Source organism: Ctenocephalides felis, unplaced genomic scaffold (assembly GCF_003426905.1).
Source record: "Ctenocephalides felis isolate EL2017-DRISC unplaced genomic scaffold, ASM342690v1 CF-g0.4_SCAFFOLD_01886, whole genome shotgun sequence".
NCBI classification, from domain to species: domain Eukaryota; kingdom Metazoa; phylum Arthropoda; class Insecta; order Siphonaptera; family Pulicidae; genus Ctenocephalides; species Ctenocephalides felis.
The window spans coordinates 19,765,443-19,787,781 of NW_020538040.1; the positions used below are offsets into that span (position 1 = coordinate 19,765,443).

Here is a 22,339-nt window from a genome sequence, read left to right on the forward strand (position 1 = left end):
AGTTCTCTCAAAAACTGCCATTTTTCACATATTTAGCTCCGTATCTCCGAAACGGCTGGACCTGCCTTCGCCAAAAACTAATCAGCTCTTTTCCCTATCAATAGGAATCGAATGTTTTTTGAATCATTCAAATCGGTTGATCCGTGCGCCCGAAAACGTGACTGGAAATTTGTATCCATACATACATACACACACACACACACATCCATTTTTTCTGAAGTATGCCAAAACGTTCAGAAACCTTCAAAACGTCGAGAAATGTAAAAATTTTCAATTCCGATTTTCGGCCCATTACAATAACTTACCCTACGGGAAGTTAATAAATAAATAAATAACCTATACCTAAAAGATCATAAAACTGGCTGTGAGACGAGAAAGCGACAGCTTCCTTCCCAAAGCAAAAACGCAGTAACAGATTTAGTACCAGTTTAGGAAAGTTCAAGTTTCCAATACTTTATACACACTGTTATCATTACATGTCTCAATACTAATGCTAAATGGAAATTATAAAGCAGTAAGACCTCAGCAAACCTAAAGATTGTTTTGAAGCAATTTAAGAGTGAAAACAGCACTTAGTTGACACATTTTTACTACAGAGAGTGAGTAAATAACTTACGTCATATATTTTGTTTTCGATTTTTCCGCTTTTAAAGCCTCGTATAAAACTTTGTTCGCGTTAAACTTCGAAATTAACTTTAATAAAAAATATCACATTTCGTGCATATTTCAAGTCGAGCCTTGTCACTGACCATAAAGCACTTGTACTAAGCAGTTTATCGCATATATCATTTTCAGATTATAATGGGTAGTTGTAATTTTATTATTAAGTAATGAAAAAAAAATCAAATGCAAACTAAACTTTTTAAAAAGTCAGGTCATTTATCAGGTCAATATAACTGCGGCACCAGGAAAGCAAGGTTGATAACTAGGACTTATCCCGGCCAAACTGGGACACCTTAGTTAAATCTAAGAACAATTCTCTGTTAAGGGGGTATTCTAGTGTAAAGCGATGAATTTTAGGTCATTTTTAAAGCGTCGTAAAAGAAAGCAATGAATGTTTTTACTATCCATTTTTTTTACCACTTGTTTATTAATATTATTAAAATGCAATACAAAAATAAAAAAAAAGTTGAAAATTGAAGAAACTGGCAGCTGATGAAGTGGGGGGTCTCAAAATATTAGCACCTCAGTCTTGACATGATTTCAGCCCTCCTAGCCATCCGAAATAAAAGAAATAAAAAGATTATTAATCTACAATGATGTCGCAATCGCCCGAACTAGCGATGAGTAAAAAAAAATTTTTTTTACAAATTGGCGACTGTTTGAATAAAAAGGTGTCTTTTTTTTGTAAATTTAGTAAAAATTGGAATTTGGGGATGATGCTAGTTCGGGCTACAGATAGGCCTATAAACAAGACTCTTTGAACATTTCAAGTGAACCGGTCGAGTAGAACTCGAGAAATCGTGTCAACAGTACTGAAACAGTCTGTTCTAAGAAAAACGCATTTAAAATTTTGCGTGAAGCCAAACCAGTATGGAGACCGAGTCAGTAAAATGTCTATATCTCCGAAAATAATTCAAATTTTCAAAAACCTTCTCGTAGCCATATTCTTAGATAGTTGAACTTTGAAAATATGAAATAAAAAAAAATCGGTATTTTTGAATTTATACACTAGAATACCCCCTTAAATATTTTCTATTTCTATTCTACATTACATTCAAATCAGCAAAATTTTCAAATTGCCCTCCTGATTTACAAATTGCTCCCCGGTGAGGTGCGCGCCCCACGTTGGGAATCACTGCTTTACACTTTCCAAGGATCCCCAAAATAAAGTTTTCACAGAGCCTCGATTGCTATATAATTCAATCATTCAGCTCAATAATGATTAATTAATTTAATCATTCAATTCATTCAATATTTAATCATTTCATATCATATTTTAGATATGCCATCTTTAAAATCCAAACATAATAAATAAAAAACGAAAATCGCAAACTGAAGGATAATTACGCTGTACTATATTTACAATTAAAAAACGTTGCGGAAATAACTAACGAATTTTAACAGAAACATTTCAAAAGGTTTTGAAAAATTTAATAATTGCAATTAAATCAATTACGAAAAGTGATACTGGTCATTTAAAATTAAGCAGTTTAATCATTGTTTTCATTTTAATTCTTTGACAATATATTTTGCAAAAGAATATTGACAATAACAAATATGGCGTGTTCACTTATGAAGAAAAAGCAATCACATGGTATCTTGACACCGAAAAATAGGTTACAAACGTAAACAATTATTTATTCGATAATTTGTAACAAATTCGCTTTATATAGTCAAATTAATACTTTAGTATTATATTAATATATTAATATATTTATATATTATATATAATATATTTTATATTATATATTATTATTGAAGGTAATCACTTACCAATGACGTATCTTCCGATGTGTTATTGAACACGCCACTTTCAACGAACTTTTATGGAATCGTATGAAATTAAACACGAACGTTATTAATAACATAAAATATAAACTGTTCACTTAAAACACTATCACTCATTAAAATAAAAAAAAGTTTCTTATTCACCAACGACCACGTTTACAAAACTTTAACCCCATACTGACAGCCGATCGGAAAGGACTGACAAAATTACATAACTTCAACTGCGAATTGTTAAAGCAATTTTAAGCGCGAATTGTCATCATTTTGAACTGAAAAGAAGAATTTATTGTTGGATTTGGAAATTACACAATTTATAATATATTACTTTATATTTATAATATATTACTTTATATTTATAATATATTACTTTATATTTATAAATATAAAGTAATATATTAAAAATTGTGTAACTTCCAAGAGAACTTATGTTATTATTAACTTCCCGTAGGGTAGTTATAGTAATGGGCCGAAACTCGAAAATAAATTTTTTGCATATCTTCACGTTTCAGGGTTTCTGAACATTTTGACATACCTCAGAAAAAATGTATGTGTGTGTGTTTTGTATGTCCGCATTTTTTCGTTCACGTTTTCGGGCGCACGAATCCACCGATTTGAATGGTTTAAAACATTCGAATCCTATTGATAGGGAGATGTGCTGATTAGTTTTTGGCAAAGGCAGGTCCAGCCGTTACGGAGATACGGAGCAAAGAGTGCAGAAAATAGAAATTGAGGTTTTGAGAGAACGGAGTATTCGATTTGACAGTTTGTAAATGATTGGGAGAAGTTGTGTTTAGTTTTTGGCAAAAGCAGATCCAGCCGTTTCGGAGATACCGAGCTAATTGTGCAAAAATGACAGTTTTTAAGAGAACTAAGCATCCGATTTGAATGATTCAAAAAACTTTCTGCTTGTTTTGACAAAATAATTGCTTTTGGAATTTTTTTTTTTTTTTCATTTTTTTTAATATCGAATATAATTCAGATTTCAATTTTAATTCTGGTTGAAGTTCTAAAGCTCAAGTGAATAACTTTAACTTTGTAATTCAGTTTATATAATTTTTCTAATATTAGATGATATTATAGAATTTATAATAATCAGTTTGAAAACATTTAATATTTCTCGAACATTTTGTTACGATACGGAAAGTTCCAGCAATTTGCCTTAAGGCACAATGCCATGCACCACTAGTTGTTATTATTGAGCTAATTTTTAACCGTATCTGCATAGATAAATAAGCGTATTTGATTGTGACGCTTAATATCCGAAATTTGCTGTGAGCTAAAATAATTTTATTCTACACATTAGTATAAAGATGATATTAATTATTTTAACATTTTGAATAAAATTTATTCATAGAAAAATTAATTATTTTCGCAATTATTCTTTTAGCTAACCATATTTTTTCAAAGCAATCTTTAAATGGTGGTGCATATAGCATCGTGCCTTAAGGCAAATTGCTGAAACTTTCCGTACGTTATTTAATTTTTTTGAAAGAATTGGATAATTTTGATTTTTTTTAAATTTTCGAAAAAATGCCCTTTTGAGTAATTTGAATTTTTTTCAAAATTCTGAAAATTTTAAAACCCATTCAAGTCTGTCGTGATTCATACTATCAAAGATGTCGATTAGTTTAAACTATGAAACTATATAGTTTCATAGTTTAAACTTAAGTTTCATATGAAACTACGAATTAAAAAAATTTTTTTTTTAATTCTATACATCGATGAAAAAACATGCTTCAAATTGGGGCATCATGTTGCTCTTTCAATTTTTCCTTTTTATTAATTATTTATTAGTATGTTGTTCTTTAGCACAATTTTAGTGTATTTAATAATTTTTATAATTATTTTTTTTGTGTTTTTCCTGGTTTTATACTGAATATTAATATGTTTAATAGAATAAAGAATTTTTCTATTGGGCTGCAAAAATACTTCAAATATGTATCAACGTCAACAAAACTATATATATATATATATATATATATATATATATATATATATATATATATAATTCTATATCTGATTAATGTGTTCTAGAAAAAACACTTTTCTAACAATAAGTTAAGTTAAAAGGTTAAACAATGCCATTTTTGTACAGTAGTTTAAAGTCACACTCTCAATCACATATGAATTGATACAACCAATTTGAAAAAAAAACCGTTTCTTTTATTTTATTCACATATATAACAAATATATGCATGTAAAGTGTTTTTACCATTTTTTTTTATAAAAACGTAATTATTATCGAAAAACATTGTTTATCACTACATGACACACTGCTCTTTCATAATAATCATACTTTGATAATATAATACAATTCAATTAACAATACATACACATATAATATACAAAACCTATCAATAATAATAAGTCATGAACACATTATTCAACTCAGTCAACAGCTTCTTGCGGGGGCCTCACATACACATCACCATACTTTACCATATATTTCTTGACAAATTCTTTGGCTTTGACTTTAACAGACTCGTTGAAAGTCAATTCCTCTACAGATTTGCAGTGTTTTAGTTCCTTTACCATAACAAAGTGTGTTAACTGAAATAATAATACTTTGTAAATCAACAGATAAAATATTGTTATATGCAAAATTATAAAGAAAGATAATGTTGATACTACATAAAATATAATATATAATAAAATTAATATCAAAATCATAAATGTTTGTTTTTATGTATTATAAAATATATACAGTAGTACCCCGACTTACGAATGACCCGACATACGAGTGTTTCGATATATAAGCTTTGACCGAGTAAGAGTTTTCTAGAAAAATATTAATGGCAAAATGTAAAACTTCGTCAGTTGTAACAATGATTTAGCTACCATAGAAATATTTTGGGTGTTTTATGATAGTAAATTATTTTATAGTTAGTCATTTTAATTATATATTAATATTATTTTCGTAGTTATGATTTACCCACACAAATATATTAAGAATTATTTTAATGTTAGAAATTTTAACTATACATTAATAGTGATTCTGCTTCAATTTTGTACATTTACAAAATATTATTTACTTTTATAAATATGGGTCCAAAGAAAAGCTCCATGTCTCTTGAATTAAAGCGTGAAATTATTGAAAACTATGAGAATGGCGAGGAAGTATGAGCATACACATCATTTAAATTTAAATAGAAAGTGTTGGTAAAGGGTATAAGTCCAGCTAAAATTCTTACAATAATTTAGAAGCAGCTTTCTGAGCTATAAAAGATGTGGATAAAAGTCACCCCAAAAAAGTTGCAACAGTTCGAGCATGGGATTTGTTCTATAAATTTTTGAAACACTTATACAATTTTTTGTTGATACAGCGTCCTATCTTTAAACCCAACTAATACATACATACATATATATATATATATATATATATATATATATACTTCTTTATTTATATATAATTATATAACTGACCTTTTTGGCTAAATGTTTGAAATCTTTGGTATTGGTAATTCGACCAATCAAACAATCAGGTTTTCTAAAATGATTCAACTGGCTGACAATAACTTTGGCAACATCAACACGGAACTGTTCCTTGATTCTAAGGCCTTCTTTGGAATTTTCACTTAAAGTAAACAAAAACGGAATATCTTCCTTGCTTTTTTCAAGTGTTTGATTTTTATTTTCTTCAATAGCTTTCAATCGTTTCTGATGGTGATGAAGGACATTCTGCTCATGTGATGAAGATTTTCGCTTAATTGCTAAAATTTGCTGTTTTTCTAAGTTTTCTTCAGGCAGGGCTTGCGGTATCATCATCGGAAGACTACTTTCCTCAGATGGATTTGAAACTGGTAAAACTACTTGTGGTTTTGAATGCCTAGACTCCATACCTTTAACTTTCATGATTTCACGCTGCATTTTCAAATACTTTTTCATTTTCAGTTTTTCTTTATTCTCCTTGTAGCGTTTTATCTCCATTTTCTGATGCATGCGATCATGTTCACTGCGAGGCTGTAAATAAAATATAATTGAGAATACACTCATTGCATGAAAGGATTGTAATACACATTTTACATCTTGAATAAAGTAATATTTTTATAATTAAATAAATAAAGTTGGTGGATAAAAGAAATCTAACATCAATATAAAATGTTATAATTAAAAGATAATACATTTAATCATATAATTATTAACTTCAATGTTAAAGAACTTTGGTGCTTTATTAGAACTATTAAGATTATAAGCATATAATAATACAGGTAACACCCAAAATTTCAAAAAACCATGCTACATATTATATAATTTCATAATAAAAGATAATATACATATTTAATACATTTTCTTAAGAAGTAATACTTAAAAATAAAATACTTAAAATCTATAGAAGTAATAATTTAAATCATTTCTTCATAATAACTAAGTGCTATCTCCAATGGGTGTTATTTGGGGGTTACATGTACTAGATAACACATATTGCATAGGAATGTAGAAATATGTGTAATTAATTATAATCTTAATTCATTAATTACTCACGCTTATCAATATTTCTGTAACTAATCCGTTACGCTTTATTCTTTTTTTATCCTTCAGATATTAATTTCGCAATAATATGTGAAATATATTAAAAATATATTATTACAAAAAGTAGAATATGAATTAAATCCTTTATGAGAAAATTAGTGATGACAATTATAAATTTGATTTGATAATTACCATGGTATCATCAGGCTGAGGAGTCACATCACCCACTTGACTACTATCCGAATTGACCACAGGAGATGACAATGAGTCAAAAGCAGCTGAACCTGGTTGCAGCTCTCGCACACGTTTCGGTTTGTAGACTGGACTATTCAGAGTCGGTTTTGTAATGTTCAAAGGAATAGTCATTTCGTAAATAGAATGTTGGTCGTCGCTAGGCGTTGTCGATTCAGCTTCAGCTTTCATTACTACCACTAAAATGTACAGAATGCATATAAATGCAAAATATATAAAACGAAAATTTTGAATTAGAATTATTTTTGAAGTAAAATTTCTTTAGGCGCGACTAGAGTGTAAATCCGTACAATTCAACGGAAGTCCGTTACGCCCGAACTGTTCGCTCTCGATGTATCTCGTTGTATGCGTACCGGCATCAACGTTGTAGGCGTACCGATAAACATTTTAAAGTTACATCGTAGTACAAATCATGGTTTAAAAAAAAATGCCTGAATCAGAAGAATATTTTACCCTGTTCCTTGAAAATAATAAAACAAATTAAACATTTGTGCCGTGTACTAAACATAAGTTTATTGACTAGAAATTATTTCTATATTATTCGTAGTTTCTATAAATCATTGAAGTTATTAAAATGGAAAATATTTTTTAGGCAAGACAGATATCACAGCTGTTCAAAGAATTAGATTATATTGCCAGCGAAAAAGTAAGTAAGTAGTACTGTTTCTGTATTTGTGGTATATTTATGAAGTATAATATCACCTGCTAATAAGAAGCTTTTACTTTATAACAAATGTATAAATAAAAAATATATATACAATGTACATATGTTTGTATGTATGAATTTTGATACTTGCAAATAGTAAATTGTTAAATGTTGAATTTATTATATATTTGTTATCTTATTTAGCTTAATTATTCATGTATTAAGATACCTCTGCTCTTATCCAATTGCTCATGCCGAGCCTTCCTTATTGAATCAAGACCTTTTAGAGTTAAAGCACTAGGACTCTGATTAGATAAAATATTTCCATGAACTTGTCTCATCAATAGAGTATCTTCAAGATTGTCACTGTCAGAATCATCAGAATTGTCTGAATTAATTATCTTGTTATTATGGATAATATTTTTAATAAGTTTAGATTCGGTCTTCAATTCATCATCATCCGAAGTGTCCGAATCTTCAAATTGATTAAAACGACCTGAAATTTTATATTTCAATTAATTAAATAAATTATCTTATTTGATTCCAAAATTAATTTGAATTTTATTTCTAACATATATACTATCACAAAAGCAAAAAAAATCTGACAATCATCTTTCCACTTACCGAAAATATTTTTGCACATGTCCGGTGGCAGCCACTGTGAAACACGTTTCTTGCTATGATAATAATAAATTCTACCATTCTGATCAATCGCAGATAACCAACCAGGAGGTAAATCTTCAGGGGGAGGAATTTTGTAAGGATTTGCTGCACCAATGTTTATTTTCTCTGTATCCTTTTCTGAGACAACGGACTCTAAGATAATAAATGTTAAAAAAAAACTTATATTATGAAACATTTTTTTGAAACATTTAATAAGCTGAAGTTTGAACATTTAAAATCAAATCTGACCTTTATCTTTCTTCTTTTTATCCTTCTTCTTATTCTTCTTACGATGTGATTTCTCTTTATCTATGTTTGAATTTTTTATAACGGATTCGTCCACAAATTCTTCTTGAGCTGTTATATTTGGCTGTGGTATAACATTTTGCCCTGATGCCATCATAAATGTCATCATCTGTTGCTGTTCAGGTGTCATGGAAATATTTGATTGTTGGAAGGGCGGCATCATCTGTTGCGCACTTGTTATTACAGGATGCTCACCAGGTGCTATCATAGGCTGTGGACCACCAGGAATCCATGCTGCTGACCAGGCATCATAATATGCTGCTGACCGGGAACAACAGGACCTGGAGCTAACAAATGTGTTTGGTTGTTAGTCATCATATGTGGACCTGGGGGAATCATAACTGGCGGACCGTTTCCGGGAGGCATCATTTGGATCTGCTGTGAACATGAGAAATTAAAATAAAAATTCGTGAGTGCATCTTTTATAAACAGCTTTGTAAATAGTCAGTTTTTTTTCTAATAAATACCTGTGTAGGTGTCATAACTGGCTGTTGCTCTGGAGCGGGTAGTGTTTGAACCACATTGTTTTGAAAATTTGGGAAAGGCATCATAATTTGTTGTTGACCAAATTGATCTGGCATCATCATACCAGGATGTGGGAAGTAAGCTGGCTGATTGGGATACATCATTACATTAGGTTGTGGCGGCATCATCACATTAGGTTGTGGCGGCATCATTTGACTTATATGCATTCCTATGCTGGCATCCTACCAGATATATAGTGAAGTTTATTTATTAAATTGTAAATAGCAACTCAAGCTCTATTATGATTATGGTAGCAAATGTGTAACCAAATGTGAGAAATAATACATACACAGCTATATCTCTAAATATTGATTTAATTGAAGAAGAATGCTATCACATAAAATTTAAATATTGCTGCATATGGCAAAAAAGCTCATGCCGAATGCAATAATCCATAAAAAATCAAAATGTAGCATAGCTAAAATTGAGCTTGCAACATACGATATAAACATTACATTATGTGTATTGATATATTGGAAACTTAACAAATAGTAAACGCTTATATTATGCATATATTCACAAAAGTGGCCTCAAAGGGTGAAATCAGTTTCAATTTTAAAATAAAATCGCACAAAAACAATAAACCATAAAATAGATCGGATAATAACAGGCTTCACTAAACATTTATAAACATACACATACACATACATGAAAACTGTGTTTGTGTTTATATATATATATATATATATATATATAATAAATTTAAAACCATTTAAAGAATTTTAATAAAATTACTAATCTGTAATAAGCAAACATACAGACTAGCAAAACAATTGTGTAATCTTTGTAAATAATATTTTCTTTTCTATTCTTTTATAATAGCATAATCAACAAACAAAGAACTTATTAAATAAATATCAGCGCCGTTTTCATACCTTCTCCTCAGATCCTGTGGTCTTTTGAATTAAAAAGATAATATAATAAAATATATACAAACACCAATTACATTTAAAATAAACAAATAATAACTCACCAATTGTCGAGTGTTCCATTCTTCTTTAACAGGATCATAATACATGGGAAGGCCTGTACTAGGATCTGGTGCAGGAGTAGTTAAAGGATCAAAACCCATTAAAGAACAATGGTTGCTGTGAGCCCTCCAAAGTTCACGACCAGCTCGGAGACGCTTCTCGGTTTCTTCTGCAGCCACCTAAAGCACAGAAAAGTAATATAATGAATGAAGTAAAGTGTTAAATCATATTCAAGTTAAAAATGTATGAACTTACTCTTTCAGCAAATAGTTGCCTTCTTTGAAATTTCGAAAGTGAACTGTTGTTCCTGTCTAATTTTTTTACCACTGATCTCAATTGTGTAGGACCTCCTGAAGCACCCAAAGTACTAATAGTATTTTCTTTGCCTGAAGACTTAAATCTATATTTTTTAATATCTTTACGTTCAGAATTCGGGTCAGTGTACCCACGATTTGCTTCACGTTCATGTTCTTTCATCTGCTCAATTCGCTCTCTTTTCGGTATCCTGAAAACCTAAAAATTTATTGTTAAATAAACTATTCAAAAATATAATATTCTGAGCTCATATAAACCTTCATAAAATACACTCCAAGTAAAAAGAATTTAAAAATCAAATTTAAAAACAATCACAACAAAATTAAAACATAATAATATGTACACACACACACACACCCATACACTTATAAATTCTGTTGTCAAATCATACAGAATAGTAATGTGCAAAAAACTAAACTTGATTATTTAAACATTTGGCATAAATTCGCTTTTTTTTATTTCATTCATTAATTAAGTAAAACATTAAGTTTATTATTCAAAACTAATTAAGTTAAAATGCAGAAGTATTCAAAAAAAATTTCACTAATTAGTTATTTACCTCTTTAAGTGATTTCCAGTTCAGTAAAAGTTGTAACGCAACTTCAACTAATTTCTTTCTTAATTCAGTAAAGTAAATGGCATCTTCATCAAATTTCTCTTCATTTGAAAGCTCTTTATTATCATGGTCTATTTGTTCAATTTTTGGTTTAACATCTGTCGAGTTATCTAGAGAAGATTCATCATTCTCTAATTTCGGGGAAGTTTTGGAAATGCTTCCAATTTTGTCTTTCTCATTTAATGACTTAGATTCAAGTTTTGCAGAATCTAATTCTTGTTTTACAGAATCAATAATTAAACCTGTTGCCTCATCAACTAAAATCGGCGTTCTAGATGCATCACTATCATCGGAAGGTGATGAGTTAGGAGATTTTTCTGAGTCATCCAACTTTTGACTCCATTTTTCGACAGTGGTAAGCACTTTAGAATCTTGAAGCATTGTTTTATTGGGAATAGGTAAAGTCATCAGAGTATTCAAAATTTCTAGTCTGCACAATATTATAAAATTGATAATATTAATAACTTATTAATAATGTTATTAATAACTATATTAAAATTGATATGTTATAGTAATAATGATTTCACTTATATACAAATTACCTTAAGTTAATAAATTCCTTTTCATTTTGCTTGTCATTTAATACTGAAGATTTATTATTAGTAGTAGAATCACACATCCAACTGTATATCAATCTCAACCCATGATAATCAAGAAACAAACGTCTAAAACATTTTTAATATACTATCTTATGATACTGAACAACAATAAATATGATGTTATCTTGTTTAAATTACCTGCAAGGTACTTCTCCGCCTTGAATTACTGATAAAAGATTGATGCGATGCTGAGTTTCTTTAGCTCGAACCATCAGCCGCGATAATGTTAAAGTATGAGCTTGGTTTTTCAGGCCAGTTCTTGAAAGCATTTGTATTTCCTCGTCAAGCTGTTAGAAAATATTTAATATTAATCAAACCCTTGATACAGGCAAATACATTTTTTAATCAGAGCAATTTATGAATGTCTGTACATAAGTTTGCGTTATATTCTAATTCATTATTTTAAACTCACATCAAGATCTTCAAATATGTCTTTCCTATGCACCATAGATTTTTTATTTTTCCTGCCCGCCCACCTGCCCAGTGTTCTCTTTTTGATTTTTGGAGATTTATCTGATGCCTTTATTTTTTCAATATCCTCTGGTTCCTGAGTTTGAATCCATTCATCTTCAGAATCTGTTAATTGCTTAGTTGATTTCTTAGGTTTTGGTTTAACTGCTTTCTCATCTTTATCAGTTTCTACTTTGTCATTTTCTTCTTCTTGCATTTCACTTGCTTTTGGGCTGTCGCAAGTTGCTGGTTCTTCTTCACTTTCTGATTCTGCAAATAGTTTTATTCAAATAATAATAAAATATTGATGATTATATTGAATATAGTTTTATACAATAAAATTCAATGCTACTCTAACAAAACAAATAAAGTTTATTTGACCACGACACTACCAGGGTATGATTGAAAAAGATATTCATGTTACATTAACATATGTAAATTTTCAAAATCGCTGACAATGGTCAGAAAATTTTGTATGTTTTAAGTTTTTTTTAATCCTACAGTTTTAATAGACAGGTGTAAAATTACTACATAATAAAAAAAAATTGATCCACAGCGTGCTTATGTCGATAATTAATAACCTGATTCAGAAACCTCATCAGATTCATCAGATTCCGGTTCTTCACCAATCCATCCTCTGCAGTTTGAAGCTTCGCAGAAACATTTTTGGGCTTCTTTTCTAATAAAATGTTTTAAGTAATATTAATGATTGTACATGTAATTATTCTTCTATGTATAAGTAAAAATTAGAATACAAACTAACCCATATCTCTGAAACTGATAATCGAAAGTGATTTCATCTCCCCTCTTAATGTTTCGCTTGCTAAAAAACCCAATTCGAAGCTCGCCATTAACAGTCCATTTCTGGGTTTCTGCATTCGGGTCACATGAGTGATTAATAAACCTCGATATATTTCCTTTATTTGTAGCATCAATGATAGCGTCAGATTTCAATGCCATAAAATAATAATGCCTATTTCTGTCATTTGAGTATTCCTCAGCCCGCTTTTCAAACTGTTCGGTATTAAGAACTTCACCAACGTATTCCATGATAAAGTCCCCACTTAAAAAAAGCAAAGTAGATAATGATAAGAAATACAAACAACAAAATTAATAGGTACCAAAAATTGCCGATCTAATCACTTGTCAAAATAGATGTATAATAATTTATGTTCTTCAGTAAAATTTTAAATAATTATTCTTTGAAAATCAACTCAATTTTTCTAACATATAAGTATAAACATCAAAAGCAATATTATATAATAATTCATTTTATTAGATATTTTTATATATGTGCTGGTAATAAAAACAGACACATAAAAAAATATTGGTTTATTCATTATAAATATATCAACAGATTGTTTACTTTTTTAATTCACAGAATTATAACTACAAAAATTAAAAAAAAAAAAAACTTATGCAGTTCTTCAAAGTCTTTGAAAATTGTGGTCTTCTTTAAATTTTAGTATTTAATCTTCACTTTATATCCAAATTTAATACATATGTATGCGCACACCCAAGAAATATACAACCTAAGATGTTTGTCAAATTCAATTTCAATCAGTAGTGTTGTGCTAATTTTTTTTTGCCGGAACGCTAAAATTAAAAAACCGGTTCAAAAAACGGTTCTCGTGTTTGTTCCGGTTCCGTTGGAAAAAGAAAGAAATAAAACCCATTTTGTGCACATATATATGTATATGATATTCATTACAAAACCCATTTTGTGCACATATATGTATGTTTATTACAATAATAGGAACGTTTAATAAAAATTAGTTAAATTATAATTTTTAAAATTCACTTATTAAATCATTTTCTGTATGTAGCGATTCTTTTTTAAATTTTTTTTTGCCGGAACGCGTTCCGACGCGTTCCGGCTCGACAACACCACTGATTTTAATCAATATATTAATCTGGACTCAAGTACAGTCAAAATTTAAATCTTTTAAAAAAAATAGTGAGAATACAAATATAATAATAATTTTAATTTTGGAGATATTTTTTGCCATTTTGATCATTCATCGAATCTTACTATCATATTTATATGAGATATTTAATGCATTATCACAAAAATAGAAAGATCTTTCACTTGCATCAATAGAACACAGTGCAATAATCACAGTCATCGAAACAAAGGCATTTCATTTTGAGATTAATATAACTTAATAAATAATTTATTATTCAGTCTATATATTTAGTTTATAAACCATTTAATAATTTTGCATAGTATACTATAGGTATATACACTTATAGTTATACTATGAGTTCTAAGCAAGAGATAATGTAATTAAACATAATACCTCCCTAAACTATATTGAACATACATCAAACTATTTACATATACAGCACAAATTACTAATGCTTGCAATTAACATGCCTTAAAATATCCACCAATTGTCCATGGTCTATACCAATTGTCTATGGTCTATACTCGCAATGTCATACTCTTAGCTTTTAAAATGTTAAAAAAAAACTTTCCTTCTAGTTTTCATGAACAAAGTCCATGATATATTCAAATTAAATAAATAAATCATCTAATTGAATTTATCATCAATCCAGTTCAAATTGGTCTGAGGTATTTATTTCTGAAGATCCGCGCAAAAATAGTAAAACAAACTTTTTGAGTTTTGGTTTTTAATATTTTATATAAAATTAGGTAAATGCAAATGATACCTAATTTACAAACTGTAGTTTATATTTTAAAATAGGCAATTTCCTGATAAATTAAATTCTGACAATTTTCAATGACTGCGACTTCTAACTAGAAATTTCTCATCTTAAACAATTTAACTGGAGAATAAATCCATTTTGCTAAATCCGGAAAGTATGCCATCAATAGCTGATTGCAGATTATCGAAACAATTAACCCCAAAGTAGATTTCAGCATAATTTAGTATTTTTATAAATTCTCCCCAGAGTCCAAACTTTGTATAGAGTAGTACGCTGGATCATTTCACTTATGTGTGATTGACACAGGCTTCACCTGATCCTGTAAAAATTTTCCACTGTGTTTCATAAAACGTTGCCGTGATTTTATTTTGTTTACGCAATTTGTGAAAGATCAATTATTTTTGTAAATATGCACTGACAATATAAAATATCTAAGTATGTATAGAATATCTAAATTGGTTGAAATTTATCAATTCTTATTATAAAGATCATTGAGTCGTCTACTTGTTTGAGTGAAAAAAGAACTTTATCTAAATCAAAATTATATGACTATATACTAAAAAAATCAATATTATAACACACACACACACACACACACACATATATATATATATATATATATATATATATATAATATAGAATTTTGTGATATGGTATGCCTCATATTCAGTGTAATTTCAAAAACAATTACTTATATAATAATAAACACATGCTTTAATATTTTATCTAAATTACATTTAATTTTTGATATACAAAAAACACCAACTATCCCTTGCAATGCTTGACCTAGTACTAAAAACATTCCATGAAAAGACTTATTTAAACGGAGCATGACAGAATCAATGTTAATAGTTCGGACTAACAATAGCGTAAATCTGAGAACCCACACAAATATTTTACACGACTCTTATATAAACATCATTAATAATTTATAATTTTTTCATTTATCTTATTCTCAATAAATTAATCTGTTTTTATATTTGTTGATTTTAGTATGCGATCGCGCACTCCTTTTGTTTACATTATAACAATAGCCATCGTGTTCTCCATCTCGATACATAAGATTTGTTTAGAATATTTCTGTGTCACATGTTTTTAGTACTGAGTCAAGCACTGCCAGGGATAGTTGGTGTTTTTTGTATATCAAAAATTAAATGTAATTTAAATGAAATATTAAAGAATGTGTAGTATATAAGTAACTGTTTTTGAAATTACACTGAAGATGAGAGGCATATCATGGTCTCGAAATGTCTGTAATTACCAAATTAAGTGTGTGTTATTACCAAATTAAGTGTATTGTTCATATTTAACATTTAATATATATATATATATATATATATATATATATAAGTTCATATAAAAATGAAAACATTAATAGTGTTTAATACTCGTATAAGCCCGCTTTCTTACTGTTTAGTGTAAGATAAGAAACCAAAATAGAAAAAATCAGTGAATTGCAACTCACCATATTTGCATAATTAATTTATTTTGTACTAAGCTTTTATGACATTTTACAAACTATTAGTTTTAAATTATTCGTTGTTTCAAAGTAAACAACTGTAAGGCAAGAGAGGAATTTATCCAAAGATAAATCTATTAATGTTTGATGTTAGTTACATATAATATGTTACATAGGTTAGTATGTTTAAAAATTAAATAACAAAGTTAACTATAACTTACGGCGTCATGTCCATTGTTGCTTGTATGCCAAATCCCTTCTTCTCAGTTTTAAACACTTTGCAATTAGCATATTGACTTTCCTGAAACCTCTTATTTGTACATCTATCACCGACAACACAATTTGGACCACTAAAAATTAATGTTTAATTAATTAACAATGAATAATTAATTAATTCTACATTAGTATACTAACAGCATATTTATTTAGATAAAAATAATTGTGTTTTTAGTAATTATTAATTGAACTGTATTATTGTTCAATTGTATCTAATCACAATCAATTCATTCAGTTCACAAGATTAAATGTAGTTTATGAAAAAATAGTTGCTTTTAGACAAAATTTAATAAAACTTATGAGTAATATTGATAGAGTAAGTAAAGGTATGAATTGCTTATAATATGAATACGTATGAATACATTACAATAATTACATAAAACATTCAAATTTAAAGAATAGATTTCATTATGAAGAATACATAGTTTAACAAAATTACAAACGTATTTTAGCCAAAGAATGTGTTAAAAAGAATGCCAATGAACTTAAAAACTAATTCATAGATATTTATATATTTATAGAAGGCCACATAGAAGTTGGCCATATTGCATCTTGATGACTTTTTCCATAAGGTTACACTATAAAATGAAAGGAATGAAAATCACAGGAAAAGTTATGATTAAGCAAAAACAAAACTAAATTCAGGTACTTAGTGATTATACTAGAGTATCAAATTAAAGTATTTTATCTCCATTGTAACAGAACAGAATATAATTCAAATAAAAATATGTGATATGACTTGAATATCTTTGTATAGTAAATATTCCAATTTCTTTAAACTAGAAATTAGCTTTTCTAATTCCTTTCTTTAAAAATAATAGTTAACTTAAACTAACATGTGATATAACCTAACTTTGTATAATAGATATTCCAATTTCTTTGAACGAAAAATTAGCTTTTCTAATTCCTTTCTTTAAAAATAATGGTTAACTTAATAAAAGTCAATTCAATACTTACATCAGTGCGCGTTCATGCATCGTTAATTTTTTTTAATAATACGTAAATTTTATGGAAAAAGTAAAAATTTAAATCTAAAACTGTTAAATGAGTTACCATTCAATCATTAGTAAACGGTTAAGGCAATCTTCTCCGCATCCCATTTCACCGCGGGCGATTTCTTCAGGTGTCAAAAAGCAGTCGCACAACATTTTTTTCGCTTCTCTGCATACTGTTTTTTCGCAATGGTATTCGTTCTCCTGCAACTGAACGAATTGCCTTAGCCTGTAATCACAAGAATTATATAAATTTAAAAACTCTCTGTTTAACTGATAAAAAGTGCGAATTCATCAGTATTATAGAAGAATTATATTAAATATTAAAAATAAAGTTCGCATAATAGTTTTTAAAAGTTTTATAAACTCCGCCCACACACACCAGAAATGGTAAGTTGGTAGTGGCTGCTATGAACGCCAACTTCCTAGCGATTTTTTCTGACGTTGCGCGAATCTTTTAAGCGGCGATTGTGACAGTTAAAGTTTTCGGAAAACAGATTGGGCAATATGTACTGTTTAAAATTTTGCTATAAACTCGTGTTTTAAACGTTTTTCTTATCTTTTGTGATAAATATCTTAGTGTTCCAAAAAATATATTGTGACAAGAATATTAACGATGTTGGATTCGACGAAAACGTTATTTATATGAAAGCCATTAAGTAAAAAGAACTGTTTAATACATATGTGTGAGTTCTTAATTTTTCTGCATAATGATTATTACTTATTTATATATATAGCAAATGCGCTACTATTGAAGAGTGATCAATCCAAATATTCTGAAGTAAATGACAAAAAACGCCGTTCAACATAAATCTTCTACTAAGAACCTTCTGGGGCACTTATAATGACATTTGTGAATGACCACTTATAATAACATTTGTGAATTAGTACTTATAATAAAATTTGTGATGATTTTTTTCATTATACTGAATGCTAACTATACAAATAAAGAAACTAATTCAGACCATATTATTTACTTCACATAACAGATACAAATATGAATAAGCAATTTCATACATGTAAGTATTATTTCAAAATTTGTCAAATTAGGATTTAAATTCTCAGAAAAGTTATTACAACTAAAAACAGTTGAAAAGGTGTTAATTGATCATATGTAACTTAATTTAAAACCAAATTATTGAACATCTACTTTGAGATGAACAATTATGATAAGAAATATTGTATCAATTTCACAAATTTTGAAAGGTATTAGTATAAAGTGTAAACAAATATATAAAGCGTATGCATTTGTTAATAAAGAAGTAACCATATCATGCAATGTATTATTAAACTGCGCATTAGTTAAAGCTGTGCGTTGCTTCATTTTAACCTACCGCTCTTCCATATCTTTTTCAAATTGGAGTTCTTCTGGTGTTTTAGATTTATTTTCTGAGCTAGATTGCTGACTGTTTTTGTTGGAATCATCGGAGTTACTACTTTGGGATGGAGTTGCCATTTCTAGTTCACTGGTCCTTCGCCAGCGAGATTTTACTTTAACAGGTTTTAAGTCAGATGAATCAGAATTATCAGACGATGTAAGCTCTTTAGACAAAGGTTTGATGGAAAGTGCATCATTTTGGTTTTCAGTGGAATCAGATATATCTTTGTCTTTATCTTTTTCTGATGTCTGATCTAATCTTTTAAATCTATCATTTCTCACTAATCCATGCCCTTTTGATTTTTTCTTTAGAACACTGATGGTCTTGATGCGATTTGATCTTCTTATTAATGGTGAAACTTCTTCACTTGTATTATCCATAATTTCTAATGATTGTTGTTCATCACTTAGAGCAACTTCTGATGGTTTCAGATTTGTTTCGTTCGATGCACATGAAATACTCGTTTCAGAAATTTTTAAATTCAAATCACTTAAATCAATTGAAATACTTGGTTCAACTATTTTAACCTTTATTTCAGTAGATGCTGAAAAATTATTTTCAGTTGTTTCCGTACTTAGATCACTAGATGATACTGATGAAATAATTGAACCGGTTGTCATTTTTTCACTAGATTCGCATGATGAGTTCGATGAAGTAGAATTTTTTTTTTAATTTCTCCATATCCACGATTAGAATCTACCAATTCATAACTTGCTCCCTTGGTTTTTACAAGATCGTCATTCAATGCTATGTCTGAGTTATCAGCTTCATTTAAACTTGTGTCCAAATTTTCCTCATTTTCATTGTCAATATTTTCGCCAAAACTTTCATTCATGTCAACACCGTCATCAATACTTTCATCAAAGCTTTCCTTTTCATCATCATCATTTAAATTTAATTTCACTTTCCAGCAATTCAATAACTTGCTGTCTACCTTGTCATTAATAGATTTTATGGAATCTGTTGTCTTACGATGCTGTTCATCAATAGATTGACAAGAATGTTTAACAATATCAAAGCAAACACCAGATGAAGATTCGTCTATGTCACTGGAAGAATTATCTGAATAATCTATATCCTCCTTTTCTAATTCTGAATGTAAATTACACTCGTGCTGTTCAAAAATTGAACTATCAACTACCATTTTCTCCTCTACGGTAGCTATAATAGTTTCTTCAATTTCAACTTCATAGCTGACCACCTCTGGGTGATCTTGGCAACTTAATTCTTCCACTGTCATAATTTCTGTGTTGTTCTCCTCAAATACATCTGAACTAGTAAGGCTATCTTCATCACAATCTTCAATTATTTCAAAAACTACGGTAGTTTCTTCTTGAATATCAACAATTTCCTCGAGACTGCCTATGTTTACCTCTTCACCATTTAATAAGGCATTATCTACACTGTTTGAATCATCGTCACTTGATCTAGAACGTGATCTAAATTCATTAGATAATATATATTTTGCATAAACATTTTCGGACAAAGTCATTTTTTCAGTATTTTTATGGCAGAGAGGATTTTTATTTGTGACAAGAACTTCTTCTACGACTTGATAACCTAGAGAGTCTGATTCATTTCCATCATCACACTGTTCACTAATTTCATTATATATAATATTTTCTACAATTTCTTCAGAGACATCACTATTTCTAGAAATTTCATTTGATACAATAGTTTGTTCAATAATTTCATCAACTATAATATTTTTGTCAGTCATTTTGTTAGCTAATGTATTTGTGTCCTCACCTAAAACATTATTTTTAATACTTTCATTTACTATTAGTTTATTCTTGGCAATTTCTTTATTTGAAATAATATTTTTATTGTCATTGCAGCTCACAAGATTACTTTCAGTAGAATCGGCTTCAGGATTTTCTATGTGAATTTGTTCAGATGTAATGTTATATTCAATGGTTGGATTTGAGGAAAGATCTTCACTAATTTCAATAGAATTCCTTCTCTCATTCATCAATCTTTGCCCCTCATTTGAAACATATCGAAATCTATCAAATTTTTTATGTAACCTTTTAAGTACAACAACAGAATTTTTATTATCAAACGAAGGATCATCTAATGGTGCAGAGGTATCAATAGGTTGTGAATCTTGAGTATCATTGTTTTCTCCCTCTTCAGGAGACACTTCATCTACTTTTTTACTTCGTCTAGTTGGTGGTCTACCTCTGGTGGATTTTGATGTACCACCTCTTTTTTTACCTCTGGCCATTTTTCCAATAGTATAATTAATGCCCTAAATCCAAAAATGTGAATTTTTGAGATACATTGGATTAGTTAAAATTAAAAGTAACTTCTTGATCAAATAATGTATTGATCAAGTTGTGATTTAAAAATGAATTAATTTAATAACTCGCAATGCTATGCTTTGTAATTAATTATAATATCACATTTCAGTTTAATTGATAGAATTTCATTTGATTTCACACTATTTTTTTGGCTTCAGAGCCGGTCATTTGTTACAATATTTGTTATAATATAAAAATTTTATGTGAGGAATATTCAAACGCGATAAGACTGTTTCACAAATGGGAAACATTCTACACGTATTGTTGTTAATAGGAATTTCATATTTCTAAACAAAATTCATGATTAAATTACAACCAATAACATAAAATGACGGCCAGAGTTGTATGCAGTGCCTCTATCTTACGGCGTGTACAAGAGTGATAGCGCAAACATTTCCATACCTTACACCATAGATACACTACCTGAGTAGAGATGCCACTTTAATTAAAGCCAGGTGTGAGCAGGTGTGAATGCAATATGCGCGAATAATCGACTTAACCAATAAGAAATTAAATTTAGTCACTTTTAAACTTTTTAACAATAGTTAAGATAAAATTTTCAACTGTTATCACACTGTGTAATTCTACAGCTAGATGGGCATGGCATCGTGCCTTAAGGCAAATTGCTGGAACTTCCAGTACCGGAAATGATTTTTTTTAAAAAAGTATTAAAATGTTTTGAAAATTGAAAAAAATAAGTTTTTTGATAATTGACATATATATTCTGAAATCGACTTGTTTGAAACATCTCATTCTTGTATATTAGGAGTTTATTTTAATATTTTGAACTTTTTTAAAGCATTTGAGTTGCGTATCTGTTTTATATATATCAAAGCGCGTAAGCGCCGCGTCGCAGACTAACGAATAAACATTAGTACGAAACCTATAGAAATGTAAACAAAATGTTTACTTATGACCAGGGCCGGATTTAGAAATTTGGCGCCCCGGGGCAGTGACAAAAATGCCGCCCCATCCTTGAAATTTTACGAACTTTCG

At 29.0% G+C, this 22,339-nt stretch overlaps 1 protein-coding gene across 1 annotated transcript; it reads right to left on the minus strand.

Moving 5' to 3' along the window:
* Nucleotides 1-4,733: 4,733 nt before the first annotated feature.
* On the minus strand, nucleotides 4,734-21,471 carry LOC113374730 (histone-lysine N-methyltransferase SETD2-like). The gene is given in 21 exon segments (XM_026614702.1): nucleotides 4,734-5,001; nucleotides 5,875-6,411; nucleotides 6,934-6,990; nucleotides 7,114-7,352; nucleotides 8,049-8,315; nucleotides 8,444-8,635; nucleotides 8,732-8,972; nucleotides 9,005-9,166; nucleotides 9,256-9,495; nucleotides 10,287-10,463; nucleotides 10,540-10,797; nucleotides 11,159-11,645; nucleotides 11,788-11,880; nucleotides 11,953-12,101; nucleotides 12,227-12,534; nucleotides 12,846-12,943; nucleotides 13,028-13,327; nucleotides 16,615-16,743; nucleotides 17,723-17,890; nucleotides 18,996-19,648; nucleotides 19,651-21,471. Coding segments are annotated over 21 exon segments (6,534 nt in total). The 5' UTR covers nucleotides 21,268-21,471; the 3' UTR covers nucleotides 4,734-4,839.
* Nucleotides 21,472-22,339: the final 868 nt, after the last annotated feature.